The sequence below is a fragment of the Parasteatoda tepidariorum genome, chromosome 3 (genome assembly GCF_982258835.1).
Source record: "Parasteatoda tepidariorum strain Cologne lab strain chromosome 3, Ptep-v5.0, whole genome shotgun sequence".
Taxonomy (NCBI): Eukaryota; Metazoa; Arthropoda; class Arachnida; order Araneae; family Theridiidae; genus Parasteatoda; species Parasteatoda tepidariorum.
Window position 1 is genome coordinate 105,089,175 of NC_141757.1, and position 19,903 is coordinate 105,109,077.

Genomic DNA, 19,903 nt, shown 5'->3' on the forward strand with positions numbered 1-19,903 from the left:
ATAATAAAAATTGCGAGATAGATATTACAAGATTATGAGAAATCTTTCTTTAATTTTCTATTCAAGTACAAAGTTCTGTATAAAATTATGAAAAAATTTCAACTTTTTGATAATTATCACACAGTTATGGCGTCTATTTACTTAAAGTTAAGATCTTTAACGACATAATATATATATATATATATATATATATATATATATATATATATATATATATATATATATATATATATATATATATATATATATATATATATATATATATATATATATATATATATATATATAGATTCCTTGTAAAAAATAAAAAAATGGGGTGAAAATTATGAGCATTGAAGAAGCGCAAATACTTATTTAATCAAGTAAAACACAAAAATACTGTCCATTTCTGAAAAATTTCTATTAATTAAAGTGAGATTACAACATCATTACCAGTTAGATTACTGGTAGAACTATAAAAGTGTTTCTGACAATCGCCTTTCCTTACCTCGCAGTTTTCCTTTTCAATCAAACAGGTTTTTATATTTTAAATCCCACTTTTCTTTATAGTGATTCCTTAAATTTCAATAACTCTTCACTTTTCTGAAAAAATTATTAACGACTCTTAATGTGCATATAATTTTGAAAAATTTTTTTACAAGGAACTTAAAAACAAGTTGTAAGGATTACAGAAAACCTTTTAAATCAAATTTAGATAAATAAACTACGATTTTCCGAAAAATACCAACACTATGAAAAAAAAATATTTGTTTATGAACATGATCATAAAACTATGATAAAACCAGGCTCATATTTTTATTTAAAAAAAAAAGGAATTTATCATAGCAGATTAACATTGCAATCAGGTTCCCTCTTCAAACATCGATTCAATCTTCTAAAACTCTAATCAAGCTCCATATTTAAACAACAATCCAATCTTTTAACATTTCAGTATTTCATCTAAATCCCATTATTTCATGTAAAAATGCAGGAAATCTATTCTGGTCTGACATATATGTCTTTAGTTTCTTAGAGTCAAAGTTCTCTAGAGTTTTGAGCAACTTATCAGTGGAACAAGATATTAAGAAGCCATCTTTTTCCATTTGCTCTGCCAGCTCACTCTGGTGGTTATTCATCAACGTTTCGTTAAATACGGTAATTAATGGTTTCTGTTCTATCAGGGATTCTAAAATCGTACCCGCACCTGCATGTCCAATCACTAACGACGCTGATTTAATATCATCTGCTAGGCTATCTTTATATTTAAACCATTCGATTTCTAAGATGCTGCTTTTTTCGGGAAGGACTGTTCCACGCCCTATCTGAAGAACAACTTTGTTGAAGCCTTTGCTTTTTAAGACATGGAGAACATTTTCGGAGGTGGCAACTTTTATGAGGTTATCAAATGAAGTTGAACCCACTGTCACAAAAACGGACATTGAAACTGGTCAGATCTGTAAAGAAAATATGCTAAAGTTCTTACGTTTAACACTAGTAAGTTGATGCAGTTTCTTTTATTTACTTACATTATTCTAATTTTATATTTTCTAATGATTATTTGCGAAAATTGCATTCAAGTACAACCAGATATAGCTGTTTTGTCATAGTTTAATAAATAGGCATCTAACTTAGCGAGTTAACATTAGTCACCAAATCATTAAATAACGACAAAACAGTGAATTAATTGATTATTTTACATATCTAATAGGTGAATAAAAAGTTCTGCTCAGGCGTAATAAAAATTTTACACCTAAAATGAAATCATTTTAATTAGAACATGTTGGAATTAAAAAAATACGCCTTTATAATAATTTTTATGTCAAAGGATGTCTTGTACTCTTTGGAAGTTGTTATATAGTGAGCCAAGTGGGATGGTTTAATGGTTGAGGCTGTAGAGGTTAAAAAGTTTCTAATAGGAAAAACACTGAAAAAGGCTCAAATAAAGACCACCAAATTCGCTGTTAATAAGGCTTCACTATTATTTTAAGCATTAATGTCTACTGGGGTGTAAGCAATCTTAAAAAGTTATTTTAAAATTCTAATATTATTCTCATTGTGAAAATAACTAGTTTAGAGGTCAATTTTTTTTACTAGGTGGGCAAGTATTTACATCATTAAATGAATTATAGTTTATTTTTATTTAATTAACTAAATAAATACTTGGCTATTTCTCTTTCATAGGTATAACCAAGAATTAATGAATCAACAGTTGTTTAGAAGAACAATAGTGTTGAAATTTCTCACACTATTGTTGTTCATTACCAACAAAGGTTTCAAGCTTGAATATGCAATCCAAATATCTAGTAAAGATTAGAGGTGAAGCAACTTCAAACTAGTTTGAGCTCCAGAGATGAAACCTTTGATAAACTTATAAGTAAAAATTCTGGAATATGAATGGACCAGTGATTAAATTTTTTAAATTTTTACCCCAAACCATCACCTAAAAAGTGTCTCAAAGGGAGATGATGTCACACTTTTTTTCAATATTTTTAACCCCTCCTCCCCCTTGTCCTAAAGCCTCATACTGCTCTATGCCCCACATCCCTTAGTGACATATCACACTACATTACATAAACTAACAGTTCAGATACACTGTACTGTATACACTATACTGTATTAAGACTATATTATATATCATACACTAAAGACACTGTATTACATATCATACTTCATATTCTATTTGAAAACCTCAATTATGCATTTTGATAGCAATAGTGAGCATAACAAATATATTATATGTGTAGGATGACCCGGGGTAATTCACAATCACTCTGTTTCTGGGTTAAATAATGATCACCTAAGTTTTATTTTTAAAATATTATTTTTCTTTAAATTTGAGACATGGACAAAATTGCTTGTACACTTTACTAAAGTATAACTACATATACTCAATAATAGTTTTTTGTTTAAAGTAACAAAATGAGTATCTTTTAAACTGCTCTCTGTATTTTCCATTTCAAAGATGGGTTTCAAAATGTGCACATTTCTGTAATAATAAATATTTTGAGTTACTTTCTTTTTCTTTGATATGAAAATAGTGTAAGCTTTTGTTTAATTGTTTCACATCTATTGTAAACATTATAATTTATTATAGGAAACTATATCAAATGTTGCCCCCTACAGATGGGGTAATTATTGATCACTGGGGTAATTCCTGATCATTGTCATTTCTTTTTATAAATAGTATTAAAAATAGCTAATAAATAGCTAATTGACTTTTCTTAAATGACAGTTCAAATTTATTAAGTGGAACAACTATAAAATATATTTTAGCTGTAATCATAAAATTTGTTTTTAACTGTATGCAAGACAAATGTGTTCTGATTTGCACCATTTCTGGTTTGTCTTACCTTGCTTCTATCTTAATTTTATGTGTATAAATTTTTAGAATAATTTTTAAGTTTATAAATTAGCCTAATATAAGTATGGTGAGAAATTACGAGTCTGAAAAGGATACTAAGCTTCTAGAAAGCAAAATTAGTGAATTTCTTTTAATGATTGAAAATGAAAATTTCAGTGTGATGAGGGCTGATGCCCGAGCTGTTGACATACCTTACTAAACTTCACTCTCACTTAATGGAGATAAAAAATCCAGCAAAAGAAACCCATGTGGGAACTCTTTCTTATATTCCAGCAGAACATGAGAATGAGTTGGCTGCTTGACTAAAATGTAAGATTTTTGGAAAATTTAAAGTGTTAATCTTTATTTTTTGGTTTTAAATAAATCGTTATATTGGCTGCTTAAACATATCTTTTTGGTTTATTTGCTTGATCTTGATGTCTTATTTGTTAATTACCATTGCTTAATTATTTTAAAGCAGTCCCTTTACAATAAAAACTGGTGATCAGGAATTACCCCAGAAATGATCAAGAGAAGGGATAATTCCTGATCACTAAAAATTTAAAATCTTTTAAATAGAAATTAGATTTTCAAACAAAAGAAGGTAGCATAGGATTCATCTCATATAGCCTCAAACTAATAGTAAATATTAAAATTCTATCTTGAATAGTTTTTTCACAAAATAGATGTTTGCATTTTTTGATCAGGAATTACCCTAGGTCACCCTACCTATTTTGATGGAAAAAATAATAAAAATAAATATTATAGAAATATTAAATCTGCTGATTTTAAATGTTTTAAACTGAATTAAAATATGTGATGTCATATTTCTTGGTACTTTATCATAAACTGCCACAATTTTGAGAAAACCCCTACTTTTCCTCTAAACATGACATCATTTTGGGGAGATCCTTCAAGGTGCTCCACCATCCCTTACAATAACTAGAATCATTTACTTTAAATAATTATTCATTATAAGAGTGCAAATATTTAATATCTTATGGATGGTGTTTTCAATATAAATGTAAACAACAATCTTGTGCTCTTGACCTCTGCTCTACTTCCAGTTGGAAAGTATACAGCAGCTTACTTCAGCTCATTCTGCGAGCGATATTTTTAAACGAAGATAATTTTGTTTTCACTAAAAGAAATAATACAATTTCAGAGCTTAAATTTGCTGTATTTCATAAGATATTAATGATATTAAGTAATTCTGGTGAGTTTGAAATGAAAATTTGTTTTAGTTATTTATAGATGTATTGTTAAAAAAGGTGATATGGTTGCTAGATTTAGAAAGAAATGGCTATTTTGGCAGTCCCAATTTGGACTCTTTTTATTTGTTCATTACTGTTTGTTCTTGTTGCAAGCTGTGCACCATCGTTAGTGTTAGCATATTGTTCAGGGAGGTTTCTATATCGTGATCTGTCGCAGAATAATGGCCATGTCTTGGCAATTTCCATGCAGTCACTCGTCAAACATTTTTTAAAAAAACCATCGCAGAAAGGGACCAACACAAAGGATAGAACTCGTAGCCACTCTCGTAGCCATGTTTTTTTTAATTTTTCCAATTTAAAATCAATTTGGCCTCTTGGCGATTGTAGGTGTTGTGGCAAATCTTGATATGGAAATATCACTTATTGTTAGAGCAGCAAGATTAATTTCATTTTACAAATTAAAATTTAAAATTAAATTTCGAAGTTGGTATATTGTTGACAAGGTAAAAAGTGTTTCATAACCATTTGTTTTTTCAAATGACGATTCTTACGTCTTGAAATGAGAGGTCTTCAAATGACGATTCTTTTTTTAAACACAATTAATAAATTGGGGGTATTTCCGTATCATGATCTGTAGTGCCAAGTACAATCAACAAGGTGCCAAATAGATTTTAAACTTGCAATTCCTTAAAAAAACAAACCTGTAGATGTTTGCCTGAGGAAAGCTACGATTTATAACTTTCGAGATGGTCCCTTTCTGTGATGTTTCTTTTTTTTCTTCAGTTTCTCGTGGGCCGCTGCTCGGAAGTTGCCAAGACTTGGGAATTATACAGCCACAGATCCCCATTTGAAAATCTTTCCAATCAGGTAACAAATACATGTATACAAGAAATATTGGGGATATATCTGTAATGTGATCGGTAGCACAAACTAAAATTGCCAAGTAGCCAAATAGATTTTAAACTTGCAATTTAAAAAAAAAAAAAAAAAACAGGTAGATGTTTATCTGGGGGTGGTTACGAATTATACCTTTCGAGTTGCTATCTTTCCGTGGTGTTTTTTTTTTTTTTTTAGTTTCTCGCGGGCCGCTGCCAGAAAGTTGCCAAGACTTGGCGATTGTTTTGACACAGATCACAATATGGAATTCTCCCAAATTATTACCCAAGAGAGTCTCAAAATACAATGATCACTTTGTGAGCCAAGTGGCTTCATAATACACCAGAAACAGTTACCCAGAGGTATAGGCAGTAAAGATCTTGCAGTGCATCTCAGTGCAGAAAACACCATCCATAAGAAACAATTTTCGAACAATAATGCAATAAAAGTAAGTTAAAAATAATATCGACGATCATAGAAAATTGATTCATAAATCGAAAATATTTATGTGGTTGTCATGATACTTATATACCAATTAGTTTTCATAATTATTTAAAATACAGAACTGAATATCAGCTTCACTGATAGTATTAAAAGAAAAGTTAATCATCAAAAAAAAATTTAAGATTCTCATTATAAACAAACATTTATAACAAATATCAATGTCACTAATAGATGAGAAATATTTTTAACATGAAAACTTACCAAACAATATTATCATAACTACGGCAAGTTGGCGAAGAGTCGCCGAGGAAGGAAGATAACGTTTCTGGCGGAGGGAACCAGTTTTCCTCGGATCATGACGTTTACGCCTCTTCCTTCTCATTGGCTCAAATTCCCTGATTACTCCTTAGAACTTATCGGTTAAGATATATCAGTTATTAAGTAACCGGTTCCGATTTCTTGTTCTTAAATAACATGTACAAAATATTAGTTCTTGAATAACGTACTCACGGTGTCAGTTCCTGAAGATAAAACACACGTTTTGCAAACGTCTAATCTAAAGTTATTAATCCTTTTATTCTTTTTTTTTTTTTAAAAATCTGTTTGACTCAAAATTAATGAGATTACATTTGAATAATAGTTTTAAAAAGTCTTATAATGCACCACAGTTTATTTTCTTTGTTTCTGAAATATAATTCATATTTGATTTAAACATTTTATTCATTTTTCAATAGGATGAAGATTTAAATGAACTATACATTTTTCAATACAAAATGCATTTAAGATGGATCTGAGGAAAAAGTTTCTAAGAAAGCTTAGACATTTAAATGTTTTACTTTAACCTTATTTTTATTAATTTTTAATTAGGATGAAGATCTTATGGCAATTACCTTAAAAGTTTGCAATTTCAAATGTAACGAAATTTTGTAAGGTATTTTTATTGCAATACATTACTTATTGCTTTTATCGCTAAATTCAGCATTTCAGATGCGTAATTAGGACGAAAAGAATAAATTAAATTTTCTTATTCCAAATGCATAATAAAAATTCTTCAGAATGAAATACATATTGTTACGCTAATAATGAACTATAATAGATTTGAGAAAATGAGTTAAGGAAGCACTTTATACATTCAAAAAAAAATTTGAATCACTTGTTTGCTTTTTCAGATGTATGATATTTTATTAAATCGTTTTTCGTCAAATTAAACATTTAATCAGAAATAATTTTCAATTATGTGATAATTTTCAATAGATGATAATTTTCGATTGGAAATATATATAAGACATTATTCACAAAGGAATCGATACTTTTACACAAATAATAAATTAAGATAGATCTCAAGGAATAGACCTGAGAAAGCAATTAATACATTTAAAGTGCTTTACTTTAACCTTATTATTTTATTCAGTTGTTTGCAGTTTCAAAAGTTATAAAAGTTTTAAAAAAATATTTATATATATTTCATTATCATACGCAGCACTTTACTTTAACATTATTTTATTCAAATGCAATTTCAAAAGTGATAAAGTACAAAAACCAAGTCTTATTTCTTAATTATAAGCATGATTGCTTGCATCTTAAAAAATATCTGTAGTTGATTTATAGAGAAAATTACATTGTCAACTTTCATCATAATTAACACTTAAACTCGGAAAAACGTTGTTCGCAAGTATAATACTAGTTTCCATTGCACGTATTTCAATTATAAATTTGGAGTTTAATTAAAAAAAAAAACTATAACTTTAAACGCGATAAAAAGATTTTGTTAAAATTTAAATCAAATCAGTAAAAATAATATTTCATTTATCTATTTAATTATTTATTATTTTTTTTTACTAAGAAATTGAAAATAAAAAACATTTCTGAGAGAACTCCAAACAAGTCAATACAATCAATGCATCAGAATACGTCATCAGGTCAATGCTCTTCACAGTCATAAAATTTTAAACTTAAATTCTTGCTTAGAGTTTTAGATTAAAACTAAAATTGAAAGATTTAATTAAAATTATTACTAAATATTGCAAAGAGAATTTTATGTTTTAATATTTCTATTACATGATCTTATAAAAGCACAAAACCCATGATCTTATGAAAATTCTAACACATGATCTTATGAAAATTTGCAAAAAAATTCCCGATTCTTTTAATGAATATTTTTCAAATCTGATGCAATTCTGAAACTGCCGTAATATTTAATATAAATAAAAAAAAAAAAAAAAAAAAAAGGAATTGAGTCCTATGTTTCGTTTTAAATGTAACCAAGTCGCTAATATGGTAATTATCATTGTTCCTGACATATATAACAGAAATTATTACTATCTCTAATTATTTTTCTCATTTTAATAAGATCATGTGCTAGAGGCGACGAGTATCATGCGTTACACCACGTCCCGTAAAAACGAATGAGCTTTCTTTTCACTAATGTTAAAAGTCATATTTGAAACATTTCGTAACATTAAAGATTTTTTAACAAAATAAATTAAATTAGTATCCACTTTTGTTAGACATATTCCAATAATCAAAAACTTCAAACAATAATATTTAATGACATATTAATCTTTTCTTTAAGAGACGAGTTTCATAAGAAACATTTCATTCACTTGTGTAACTTTTTTTAAATTCCTCTTGACCTTACATTTCTTTAAAGGAAATTTTAAGATGTTTTTTTCGTTAAAATAAATAAATAAATAAAATCTTCATAGTCAGCCGCTATTTTATAATAGATGGGGGGGAGGAGCAGTTTTTTCTCATTTTTAGACAATGACGAAGGAGAGAGGAAGGTAAGTTTATTTATTTTTATAAAACATTTTTTATTTACCCATTTCTTAGAGAGATATTTGTTTATTATGATATTAAATATGTATTTAAGATTTTTATTCCCTGATGTATTTTTAACGTAACTTTTCCTTTTTTGCATTTTTAGAAATCTGATATTGGGTAAAATAATGTGTTAAAATGATTTTTCCAAATTCGAAGCTATGAAGTTCAATGAGTTCAAATTTATTATTTTATTACATAGAAGCAAACTGAAAATTGTTTGAACAGTATCTGATGTATCAAACGCTCTAGGATGGAAATTATGTCTGACGATTCGTATGCATTGCGTATCCACTGTAGCTTGTATTTTTAAAACAACCCATTTCAAAAATCAATATAATTTATTATTTTACACGTAATTAGCTTTCCAAAAAGAGTGGACAAAAAAATCTGAGAAAATTGTGCAGTACTTTCCCAAAAACCAGGCAAATTTTAATTCAAAAAGAGAAGTCCGAATATATTCATTAACAAAGATATCAATACAAGAATGAGTCTTTTTATTTAGTATTTATGGCTCAACATCTTTATCAATAACACTGTTAGAAAAGTTTTGTTATTCGTCTCAAGCTATTAAGTCAAAAATCTGAAGGAATATTTATTAAAAAAAAAGAGTATGATTTTGCTTTTTAAGTCTGTATTAAATTATTATTTGCACCCGCAGTGATTAAATTGCATATCTTAAATGTGCCTCTCAAAACAGGGAAACTGCATCTTAGTACGAGTAATATTTTGTCCTACTAGTTTTTATTAATGAAATATATCTTTGCTGTTATAAACTTTCAATTAAAATGAGCAATGATGTGTTAATAAACATTAAAAATATATGGATAAGCTATCTTATTAACTCTACAATATAGTAAGTAAAAATCCAATTTAATATATATAAAAAAAATATTTAATATCTATGTATCGGGAAATTAAGCTTGTTTTTCTCTTATTTTAATCTAGCCATACAGTGTTATTGTAAGTTCCAAAAATCACAATCATATGTGATGCCTTCAACTAGCAAGCAACATTATTTATAAAAGAAGATTTTCGATTGCAATTGTTAAGAATACAAAAGAGGATCAATTTCTTGATTTCAGAGTTGTAAGAAAATGTAGCTGCACCACAACTAATAGCTAATTTTCTACAGAATTTTTTAACTCCTCATTTGAAATATTCTCGAGCAGCATGACAAATAAAAATTTTTGTTTTATTCCACTTACGAGTAGTGTCTTATTTTCCACCCCTATTCTTATTATCAGGGGTGATTGTGAGCCCAATTAAAAAATCCTGAAAACTTCCTGAGTAAAATCATTAATGACGCATTTCAAAAAATTAATATCTTTATAAATTTAAATCATTGATATTTTCACAACGTGAAAGTCTACATAAATTATATGCAGCATAATTTAAATTAATAATTATGTATTTAGTTTACTTTTATCTCTAATCACATTTATTATTCCAAAAGAAAAAAAATTTACAAATGAAAGAGATGCCAAGAATAAATTCTAGTTCTAATATTTTTAAATAAAATATACAAGAATTTTTACACATAAATGTGATCGATGATTTCTGTAAACTTCTGGACTGTGGATTTCCTGATCGCAAATAGCGAAACATCTGGAAACCCGGATTTTTTCCGGAGCACATTCATCTCTGTATTATTTTCAATTTAAAAATGGAAAGAGAGAGAGGGAGGGGGGTTTAATTTAAATAGTTTGTAAATAGAGGCTTGAACTAAGCAAAGTATAATAAACAATAAGAGAAATTATGCTATGTTAACAAATAATTCGAATAGTCGAAAATAGTATTTTTTTATTATTAAATAAAGTGCAACTTGCAATTTATTTAAATCAGTAATTTTGACATGAAACTCAGGTTATGTATCTTAATGATTATAATTTAGCTCATCTCATTTGTAATCTTATATAATAATTATAAATTTAATTTTTAACAATCTACATTGAACTTTTAGTAATCTATTATCAACCAACAACCATAAATTCCAAGGTAGGGGCTTTATTGCTAACATCCGCTGTAGCACTTTCGTCATGGTGCGGGGATTAGGTTCGCAAGTACCATATGATTAATGGATGGGAGGCCTTCGTGTGTGTTCATTGATAAGATTTGGTTTTGAAATAGTCAAATACTATATAAATATAATACACCATTTCCTACAATATATTTAATAATTCCTTTAAAATGTCCATTATAAATGGCAAAATTTCCTACAATTTACATAGCTTTAGCAAATTTTTTTCTCCATAAATGCTTATAAAAAGTAATGATTGCATTAAGCTTTCATTTTTATTTAAAAATTCTATCATAAATTTTTTATTTCAAACTTTCTTCGCAACCACTTATCATCCCACTAAAAATTAATCAAGCCTAATAATATTGCGATCCAGTTGCAGACAATAGATTCAGACTAAAGGCATTTGATTTATATGTAAGCATAAGTAACTTGAAATGTTAATATTAGACAGTTATATGGGTGATTATTTGGAAACATGACAATTGGAAGAAAAAAAAATTTTAAAATTTAAAAATCTTCAAAATAATCATTTTTTTTTTGTATATTTATTTAGTTGCATTTATTAATATCTTACAGAGCGCAGTGTAGTTTATTGAAATTTGTTCAAGGAAAAATATTTAATTGCTGTAATCAATTAAATCTTCAAATCGAGCAAAATTAGTTGCAAAAATTTAAAAATAAATAAATAAAAAGCTTTTCTTAAAGTTTATAAATACAAAAATCAAATAAGAGCTGGGTCGTAGAGAGAATTTGTAATCTGACTCAATTAAATAAAATAAACTAAATAACCGTTTCCTAACTTTTCAATAAATTCTGCATTCAAAATAATCATGTCTATAAATCGGAATTGTAAAAAAATTAGCCCAACTCCGATTATGAAAATGATTTAGACGAATGTTTATAATCATGAGGATAGAAATATTACTTTTATTAATCTTACTACAATCGTTTAAATTATTACTTATTACAAAATTAATTTATAATCTTTAAACGTTTTTAAACCTATTTTTTTTTTACTAAAATCTTAAAAAAGTACGCATAAAGCTATTGAGACTGAGAGACAATCTAGCTATTGATTTTCTGGAAACGGCAAAACGTTATGATTAAATAAAAATAAATGATATTAATTGCGAAAATATAAATCAGCATTGAGATAAAAAAGGGGGGGAGGGAACTTAAATAGAAAGAAAATTGGAAAGAGGAACGAAATGTTTCTGTTACTTTTATTATTTTTTGCAATTCATTCTATTTTCACCTTCAAGGCGATCTTTCAAAACTATTTCGTATTTTTACAAACTTTAATTCATGATTTGGACTATTTTAAAATTAATATTGTCTATGGAGCTGTTATTATTTCTAAAAGCATAAATACATTATAAATAATAAAGTTAACGAATATCTTTTAGATTGATAGGTTCATATTATTGACACATAATTAAACATATTTTTTTTGTAAAATTACTTACTTTTTAAATAATTATATCCTAATACACTTTTATAATTAAAAATGTATTTATAATTATGATTTCATGACAATCCATGTTAACATTGCACCGATTTTCATAGCAAATAATACATACTTATAAATTATTTAATTAAATATTTAACAAATAAGGTATCCTTCAGCTCATAAAATTCCTAAGTCAAATTTATTAAGCTAAGTTCTAAAGGTAAAAATTAAATTTAATGTATCATGGTTAGTTTCCTTCAATATTTATTAAAGAATCAGCTTGGGCTAAGACATTTATTTGTTATGCGTGATTGTGCATTAACATTTTTTACAAATGCATGTCTTGAATCTAAGATTAAATGAAAATTTCAATATATTATAAGTCGGTGGTTGGCTTTCTGAAAAATTCGGAGTCGAAAATTTCAACTACCAACTCTACAACTATGGTTCGAAAAATATGAAAAACTGTTTTAAAGATAAACTAAATATATAAAACGATTAATTGTAAAAAAATGTATTAAAAATTCCTGCATGGGTTTTTTAAAAACTGGTGAAGTAAATTCGAAGTATCCGTGCATTGTTAAGACTTTGTTAAATCGAAAAAATTAAATTTATTTTTGGAAAAAGCATAAATTATTATAGAATAAACTTTATGTTGAGAAGAAAGAAGAGTTAAAATATCTAAAAAATATAATTGATAAGAAAAAATCGACTTTTTTATACTAAGAAATTTATTTTTAGTATACTCTATTAAGACGGTCAACTGTAATAGCATTTTTTCCCAATTTTTTTTATTATTAAAATCTTTCGCACATTTATCTCTCATTTCCTTTATGTTAGTCAATAACTATTTTACAGTTGCTTAAAGTTAAAAAATTTAAAAGTTGAAAAAAACGCATACAATTTTATTTTACTTGCTGCAGGGTTCCCACGGTCTGGAAAATTTTTCAAAGTGGTCGCAAATGTGGGATAAAACTAGATATTTTAAGCAGTTAAAAAATATTTAATTTAAAGGAAATATATATTGGTGAAAAAAATAACTCAAGAATCGAATTTACGAATGAAAGATAAATGTAAGCATTTTTCAGTTGTCTTGAAAATTTTTTAACTATCACTCATTTATTTTTTCCAGTTTTTTTTTTTAAGGCGCTTTATTTCGTGTGTTTCTGGCACAATTTTTTTTTCTTATGTCGAGAAAGAGTTCAAGGTGCATAAATCCCCATGGCAGAAGTACCTTGAAATCTTGAATAATCTAATATCTGACATTGTAGGAGATTCATTTAATATAAAATTTAATAATAATCATTTATTAGAAAAATCTTAGTTGTATGGTGGAAATAATAATAATAAAAATAAGGTTGAAAAAATATAAATAATAAAAGAAATAAGAATAAAATATAATAAAACAAAGAGTAAAAAATAATAATAAAAGAATTCAAAATTTGACGTAAATCAGGCACTTATGCACCAGTAATAAAGTCGGACATTCGTTGATCATGAAATATCGATACATTTCACTCAATGAGATAGATATGAATAACTCTGTATCAATTTGCCCTTTACAACACTATTCTTAATATGCTTGCAATAAATTTTACTTTTAAAGTTTTTTTTTTCTTCAAAAATCGTTTTTTAAATTTATTTCAGATAGAAAAATTTAAATAAGAGAAGTTATTTCAAAAAATATAACACAATGAAAAACTTTTAAAAAAATACCATAAAGCTTCAAATTTAAACTACTGAGTTCCACACAAAATTTTCTCCACCCTCATCCAAAGAATTCGAAATTCCACATTTTTTATTAGATTTTACAATAATTACAAAGCATTTTATGTAACATAAATGCGAGTGAGTACAGTGTGGAATATTTTCAACTAAAGAAAATTTTGCAGATACTAGACTTAATAGTTTTTTTTTTCTACACTTAATAGTCTTTATAGACTTAATAATTTTTTCCCATGTTTTTTCGTTTTAAAAATTTTCATATTTGGTTTTTTCAGCAGTCAACTTATATACCTGACATACCAAAAATTACAAGAGAGCAATCAAAAATATAGCGGGTCGACTTATATACCGGTATATACAATATACAGAATTTTATATTTTTACAATTGGGTAAATTATGTTATAAATCTTCATTGTAGTCATAAAACTTATGGTTATAAAAATAACACTTGCTAAGATTAATTTAAATCATAAATGTATAGTTTAATATCATAAGAACAGAAGTTTCGAAATAGGCTATCTTACAGTGCGTGTAGATGCGTTGATCAAAAAATGACGTTAATAAAGTATGACAAAATAAAAATAATAAAGATTACAAGTGAAGCAGGATGTAATGAATACTATTTAAATATTTTTATCTAAGAAAATCAACTTCTGGAGTCGACTTGCTAAGAAAAGAATTATTTACTGATTTGATAACAATAAAAAACACGGTATTTTTATCTGTTCCGCAAATAACCAAACAATTTGTCGATTCGGGAAAATATATTCAGCTTCAGTATTTTTCAATTTGGAAAAACAAAGAGTTTTGGAATTATTGGCTACATCTGAAGTTTAAGCACATCATAAATAAATGCTAATAATTAGGCTAATAATATGATAATAATTAAATGCTAATAATACGTAGCGGGTCCTAAAATTTGGCTTGGTCCAGTTATTCAAAACTAAACAGAAAAAAAGAAATCTAGGTGTATATATGTATAAACTACAGACGCAACTTATGGACGATGGGAGCTACCTAAGGCATTTGCAGCTGTTAATGTTAAACCTTGTAATTTTCAGCTACACCTAGAAGATAAGAGGATTCCTAAGTCAAGCCCAGCAACCTTATCAAGTCGACCAAATTCGATTTCGTGAAGAATTTTGTAGTTAAAACTAACGCGTATTCGTGGGAGAAGAGAAAAACCGTCCATTGTTAGCCTGATGGTAAAGGAACTCAACCGGAGAGAAAATGAACATATTGCATCGTTACCAATAGATAATTTTATTCCGTTATGCTTCAGTTTTATGTAAGCACGAATAATAAAATTTCCCGAGATAAGTTCATTATGTCAAAGACTAATTTTTTTTTTTATATTATTTTATGGATGTGTCCTTCTTCTCAATCTTAATGTAACTTTCTGTATTATTGATTTTATTATTTGAATTCTTCAAAATAGAAAATTCGAAAGACTTCAATCTTCAAAGAAAGACAACCAGAAAATAAATAATTCAAATGCGAAAAACAAGAAGATTTTCACCGACATCAGAGTTTTTCAATTTAAATTGTGGGATTGATGAGAAAAATTTAGAGGAATCGTATTTCACCACTCTTAATGACTTTTTATCATTTATTTCTTTTATATTACATGTATAAAAGTAACAATTTAAAATTTCTTAAACTAAGAAACCTTATTCGAAAATGAATAATAAAAAAGAAATTTTTTAAATTTTATTTTTCAGTTTCAGTTAATATGTAATAAAAATGGGTTAACGTCCACTGCAGATTGGTAAGCAACTATATCAATCGTCAACGACGATTAAGTGCACTATTTCCATCCTTTTTGATAAAAACCTTTAAGGTCGTAATCAGCTATATGGAATTAATAAATGAGAAGTCATAGAAGGGGAGAGGCGAATTCGTGAAAGCAGAACTTTAAAACTAGTTTATTATATGAACCTTATTGACCCTGCCCAATATTTATTTCTGAGATCAATTTTTGAACTCAGAAATAAATATTAGGTTGGGTCAATTTTATTGAAGGCAAATGCATATAATTGATTTATTACATGGCAGTTCCTTCCTGGCACTCCCCCCCCCGAGGCTGAAGTATTAATAAAATATCAGAATCTAGATTTCTGAAAAACCATGAAAAAAAGATTAAATGATTGAACCCATTAACCCTTTTCTATTGACACTAAATAAAACTTCTTTTTAATAATTAATTGAAGACTATAAGTGTTATTTATAGAATTCGAAACAGAAGTTAATACCGAGAAATTATTTGAGCGAAAAATATGTTGAAATGTTAATTATTAGGAGTTCAATAATTTTTAAGCTATTTAGTGCATCTGAAAATTAGTTCGTGGATATAAATGCATTAAATGTTTACATAAGGCGTTTTAAATTTTTACATGCGTAAACTTATTACATTTACAAAATCGGAGTTCCGTCGAAAAAAGTTGGATCATTTAGGGTTTCATAATCGAAAAAAATTTGGGAATCGCTGTCGTGATACATACATTTTTACTTGATGGAATGTTCTTATTATTAAAAAATGTAATTTACTTTGAATTTTATTCACCCTAATTATTGATGGAAGTTACTATTACGAAATAATTTAAGTTATAAAAAATTTAGTTTATAAGGAATATTTTTTTAGTCATGAAAGCATAACTTCAGTATTGCAATGGTAATAAATTTCCTAAGTCCCATTGAAGGGGGTGTGATAATTTCAGATTGCTCAGTTGAATAGGAAGAGAGCGGTCTTTTCTAGAAGATGAACTTTGACATTGATGAATTTTTCCCCCAGTGCAGCTGTGGGCTTAGGCTCCTCTAAGGCTGTGGGAGGAATGGATTCTAAGAAAAAGGTCACCCGATACTTTGTCAAGTTTCCCGCCGAACACTCCAAACTAACGTTTTGATTGGTTCGATAGAAAAGCGCGCACTTCTTTCTTTCAATATGGCTGTGTGGAAAGTTACACAAACTGTTTTTTTGTAAGAGTTTTTATTTGAATTAATAATTGTCTAATTCGCAATAAATATAATTTTATTTTTTAATTTCAAACTTCCTTTTTTGTTAATTTAAGATTTGCTATTAAAAAATTACTGTTTATTTCCCCCCCTTCTCTTTCGACTCGATGTTTATTCGTAAATGAAGTAAGTTTCCCTGTATTTTAAAAATTTTATAGTGTATAATTTAGACGTAATGCATCTTTATTTTTTACTAATTATTGTTTCTTTAAAAAAGTAAATATAAATTTTAAAAGTAAATATAAAGTTAGTATGATTTTGCTTAAAATTTATGTTTAAAAAAAAAACACCATTTACTTTGCTTAATTTGTTTAAATAAGATCAAAATTGTATAGAGTATTATAATGTGTAAATATTGGAAGAAAAAGTATTATGTATTCAGTTTTAATAATTATAATTTAATATAATTCTTTAAAAAATTAAATATAAATTTAAAGTTAGTATGATTTTGCTTAAAATTTATGTTTTAGAAATCGATAACCATAAATTGAAATTTAATTAGAAATTTCTGAGGGAAAGTTTAATTCAATTAACTATTTTAAAAAAATTAGTTTTGTTTTATTAAGAATGTTACCTGAAAAGCATAGTATTTAATATGCAATAAATATAAAAATTATTACGTTTGCCAAACTTTCCATTTAGAATTAACAGTTAAAGCTTAACAATTTTAAAATTGATTAGCCTACTTGAATAGAGTTTCCATAAGTAAGTGTTTATTTATGTTTATCTTTGATTTTCTACTTCGTTATCCTTGTTTCTTTAAAACCCAGATTTTTCATTCTTGAACTATGTTTACATTTTGCATGCGATTTTTTTTTCTATCTTCTGTACCTGTTATTTCAATTTTCTCCTTGTTCCTGATATCACGACGGTAACACCGTTCTTTTTTGGTCCTCTCCTCTTAGAGAGCGCCTTTTCTTTCCCCCATCTTCCCCCTTTCCGTCGTGATGTCATGATCGGGTTTCTCTTTTTCCTCCTACCCCTTGGCGGCCTATCTAAATAGGTCGCCAAAAAATTGGCGGCACTTGGCCTTGCCGTAGTTATGATAATCATCCCCAAGTGAACAATCTAAAAGAAAAAAACGAAAATTTACTTAAAAAGTCAGGCTCAAGGCAAAAATATTTTTTGTTTACGTTAGCAATGATTTGTTCCAGAATGCATCATAATGTCTTTAATGCACGCTTGCACCTAAACTACACAAGAATTTGAGTAGCTTCTCTTCACTCACATGAAAGCAAACCGAGGCAGTCGGAATGGTCCAAAAATCGTGTGCGACAACTAACCATGATGAAATAAAATTTTATTTATTTAAGCAAGTATTTCACGGAAGCAGCTTTATTGTCCCAGTTTGAATGCGTTTTTGGTTTGGGATTTTCATTTCAAGCAATTTTAAAGTTCGTATGCATTAACGCATGCGTAGATCTATTAAAGGGCCGTTCTCACTGTATAAGAAAATGTTTTCACATTTTTACATACGGAAAAAACCTAATTGGTGAAGTTGTTGTTGTTGTTAATTTACGTCGCACTAGAGCTGCACAATGGGCTATTGGCGACGGTCTGGGAAACATCCCGGAGGATGATCCGAAGACATGCCATTGCAATTTTGATCCTCTGCGGAGGGGATGGCACCCCCGCTTCGGTAGCCCGACGACCTGCGCACGAAGTCAAGCACTTTACGGTAGCACAGTTTAACGAGGACCAATACCGCACACCCTCAGACCCTACGCATACTGATCCAAGTGGTCACCCACCCGCTCACTGACCGTAGCCAGTGATGCTTGACTTCGGTGATCTGCTGGGAACCGTGTCTTAACGATCAGTCCACTGCGGGACACCTAATTGGTGAAAGATATTCACCAGCGAAAAATTCACTTATGAGATATTTTTCGCATACAGTAAAAATGATCCGTATTCACATGCGATTTGCAATTGCACGAAGCACGTCACATTCGCGCATGTGTGACATCCTGATTTTCGTAGGGGGATAAGGGGCAATTCTTTCGTTCGTGTATGAAGTTATTGTTTTGTTGTTAATTTACGTCACACTAGAGCTGCACAATGGGCTATTGGCGACGGTCTGGGAAACATCCCGGAGGATGATCCGAAGACATGCCATCACAATTTTGATCCTCTGCGGAGGGGATGGCACCCCCGCTTCAGTAGCCCGACGACCTGAGCGCGAAGTCGAGCACTTTACGGTAGCACAGTTTAACGAGAACCAATACCGCACACCCTCAGTCCCTTCGCAGACTGATCCAAGTGGTCACCCACCCGCACACTGACCGTAGCTAGTGATGCTTGACTTTGGTGATCTGCTCTTAACGATCAGTCCACTGCGAGACTCGTGTATGAAGAATTAATAAGTATGACTTGGTTTTTGAATGGCAGGCAAAAATTAAAAATCGATGTATTTGATTCAGGTCGAAAGCTGCAAGAAAAGGATGTATGTTATGCAAGAGTAGAGGCGAAAATGTATGGAAGCGATAAATACATTTCATTAATTTGCGAATGAAATGTATTTCTGGAACACATGTAATTAGTAAATGAAATATATTCCAGTAATGCACTTCATTTACTAATTAATATTCAAATGAAAAAGTAATTTCACACTCTGTTTTTTTTAATTGTGCTTAAAATTATTCAAGTACAAGGCTTAAAAGATATGAAGCATAAATTTTAATTCTGGAAACTAATATATAATTTTGGAGTGGGGGAATTGTATTTTTGACTATTTTTCGACTTTTTTTTCCTCAATAAATTCTTGCGAAATTTTTTAAAACAATTGAAGTTTTCTTTTTTACAGAAAAACATTATTTTCACTATCAATTCTGACATTTTTATTTCAGGTGCTAATTTGAAAAATTATAAAACTAAGATTTAAACATCAAAGTTGCTAAAACACTTGGCAAAACTATTCCTATTATAAATTATCAAGTGAAACAGAAGTATTGCATTCGGCTGAAGAAAGCTATATCCATTGCATAGGGCAGGGGTAGGCAACGCGGCACCCGCGGGCGCC

General features: G+C 28.5%; 2 protein-coding genes across 3 annotated transcripts in view; both read right to left on the bottom strand.

Moving 5' to 3' along the window:
- Positions 1 to 6,441, bottom strand: part of LOC107441631 (Alg13 UDP-N-acetylglucosaminyltransferase subunit) — a 76,292-nt gene extending 69,851 nt beyond the window's left edge. The window contains exon 1 of one of the 2 annotated variants that reach the window (XM_087159866.1): positions 6,115 to 6,439. Coding sequence is in view for 1 of the 2 variants with exons in the window: in XM_087159867.1 (XP_087015993.1) it covers positions 6,115 to 6,235 (121 nt within the window). In the remaining variant the exon portion in view is untranslated. Of the gene's footprint in view, positions 1 to 6,114 lie in introns of both variants that reach the window. The other variant, XM_087159867.1, reaches the window with a different exon arrangement.
- Alg13 (Alg13 UDP-N-acetylglucosaminyltransferase subunit) lies at positions 777 to 18,114 on the bottom strand. Its single transcript, XM_087159864.1, has 2 exons — positions 17,978 to 18,114; positions 777 to 1,433 (listed from the first exon to the last, which is right to left on the bottom strand). Exon 2 carries the CDS (start codon positions 1,416 to 1,418, stop codon positions 936 to 938), a length of 483 nt encoding a protein of 160 aa, XP_087015990.1. The 5' UTR covers positions 1,419 to 1,433; positions 17,978 to 18,114; the 3' UTR covers positions 777 to 935.
- Between the last annotated feature and the right edge of the window lie 1,789 nt (positions 18,115 to 19,903).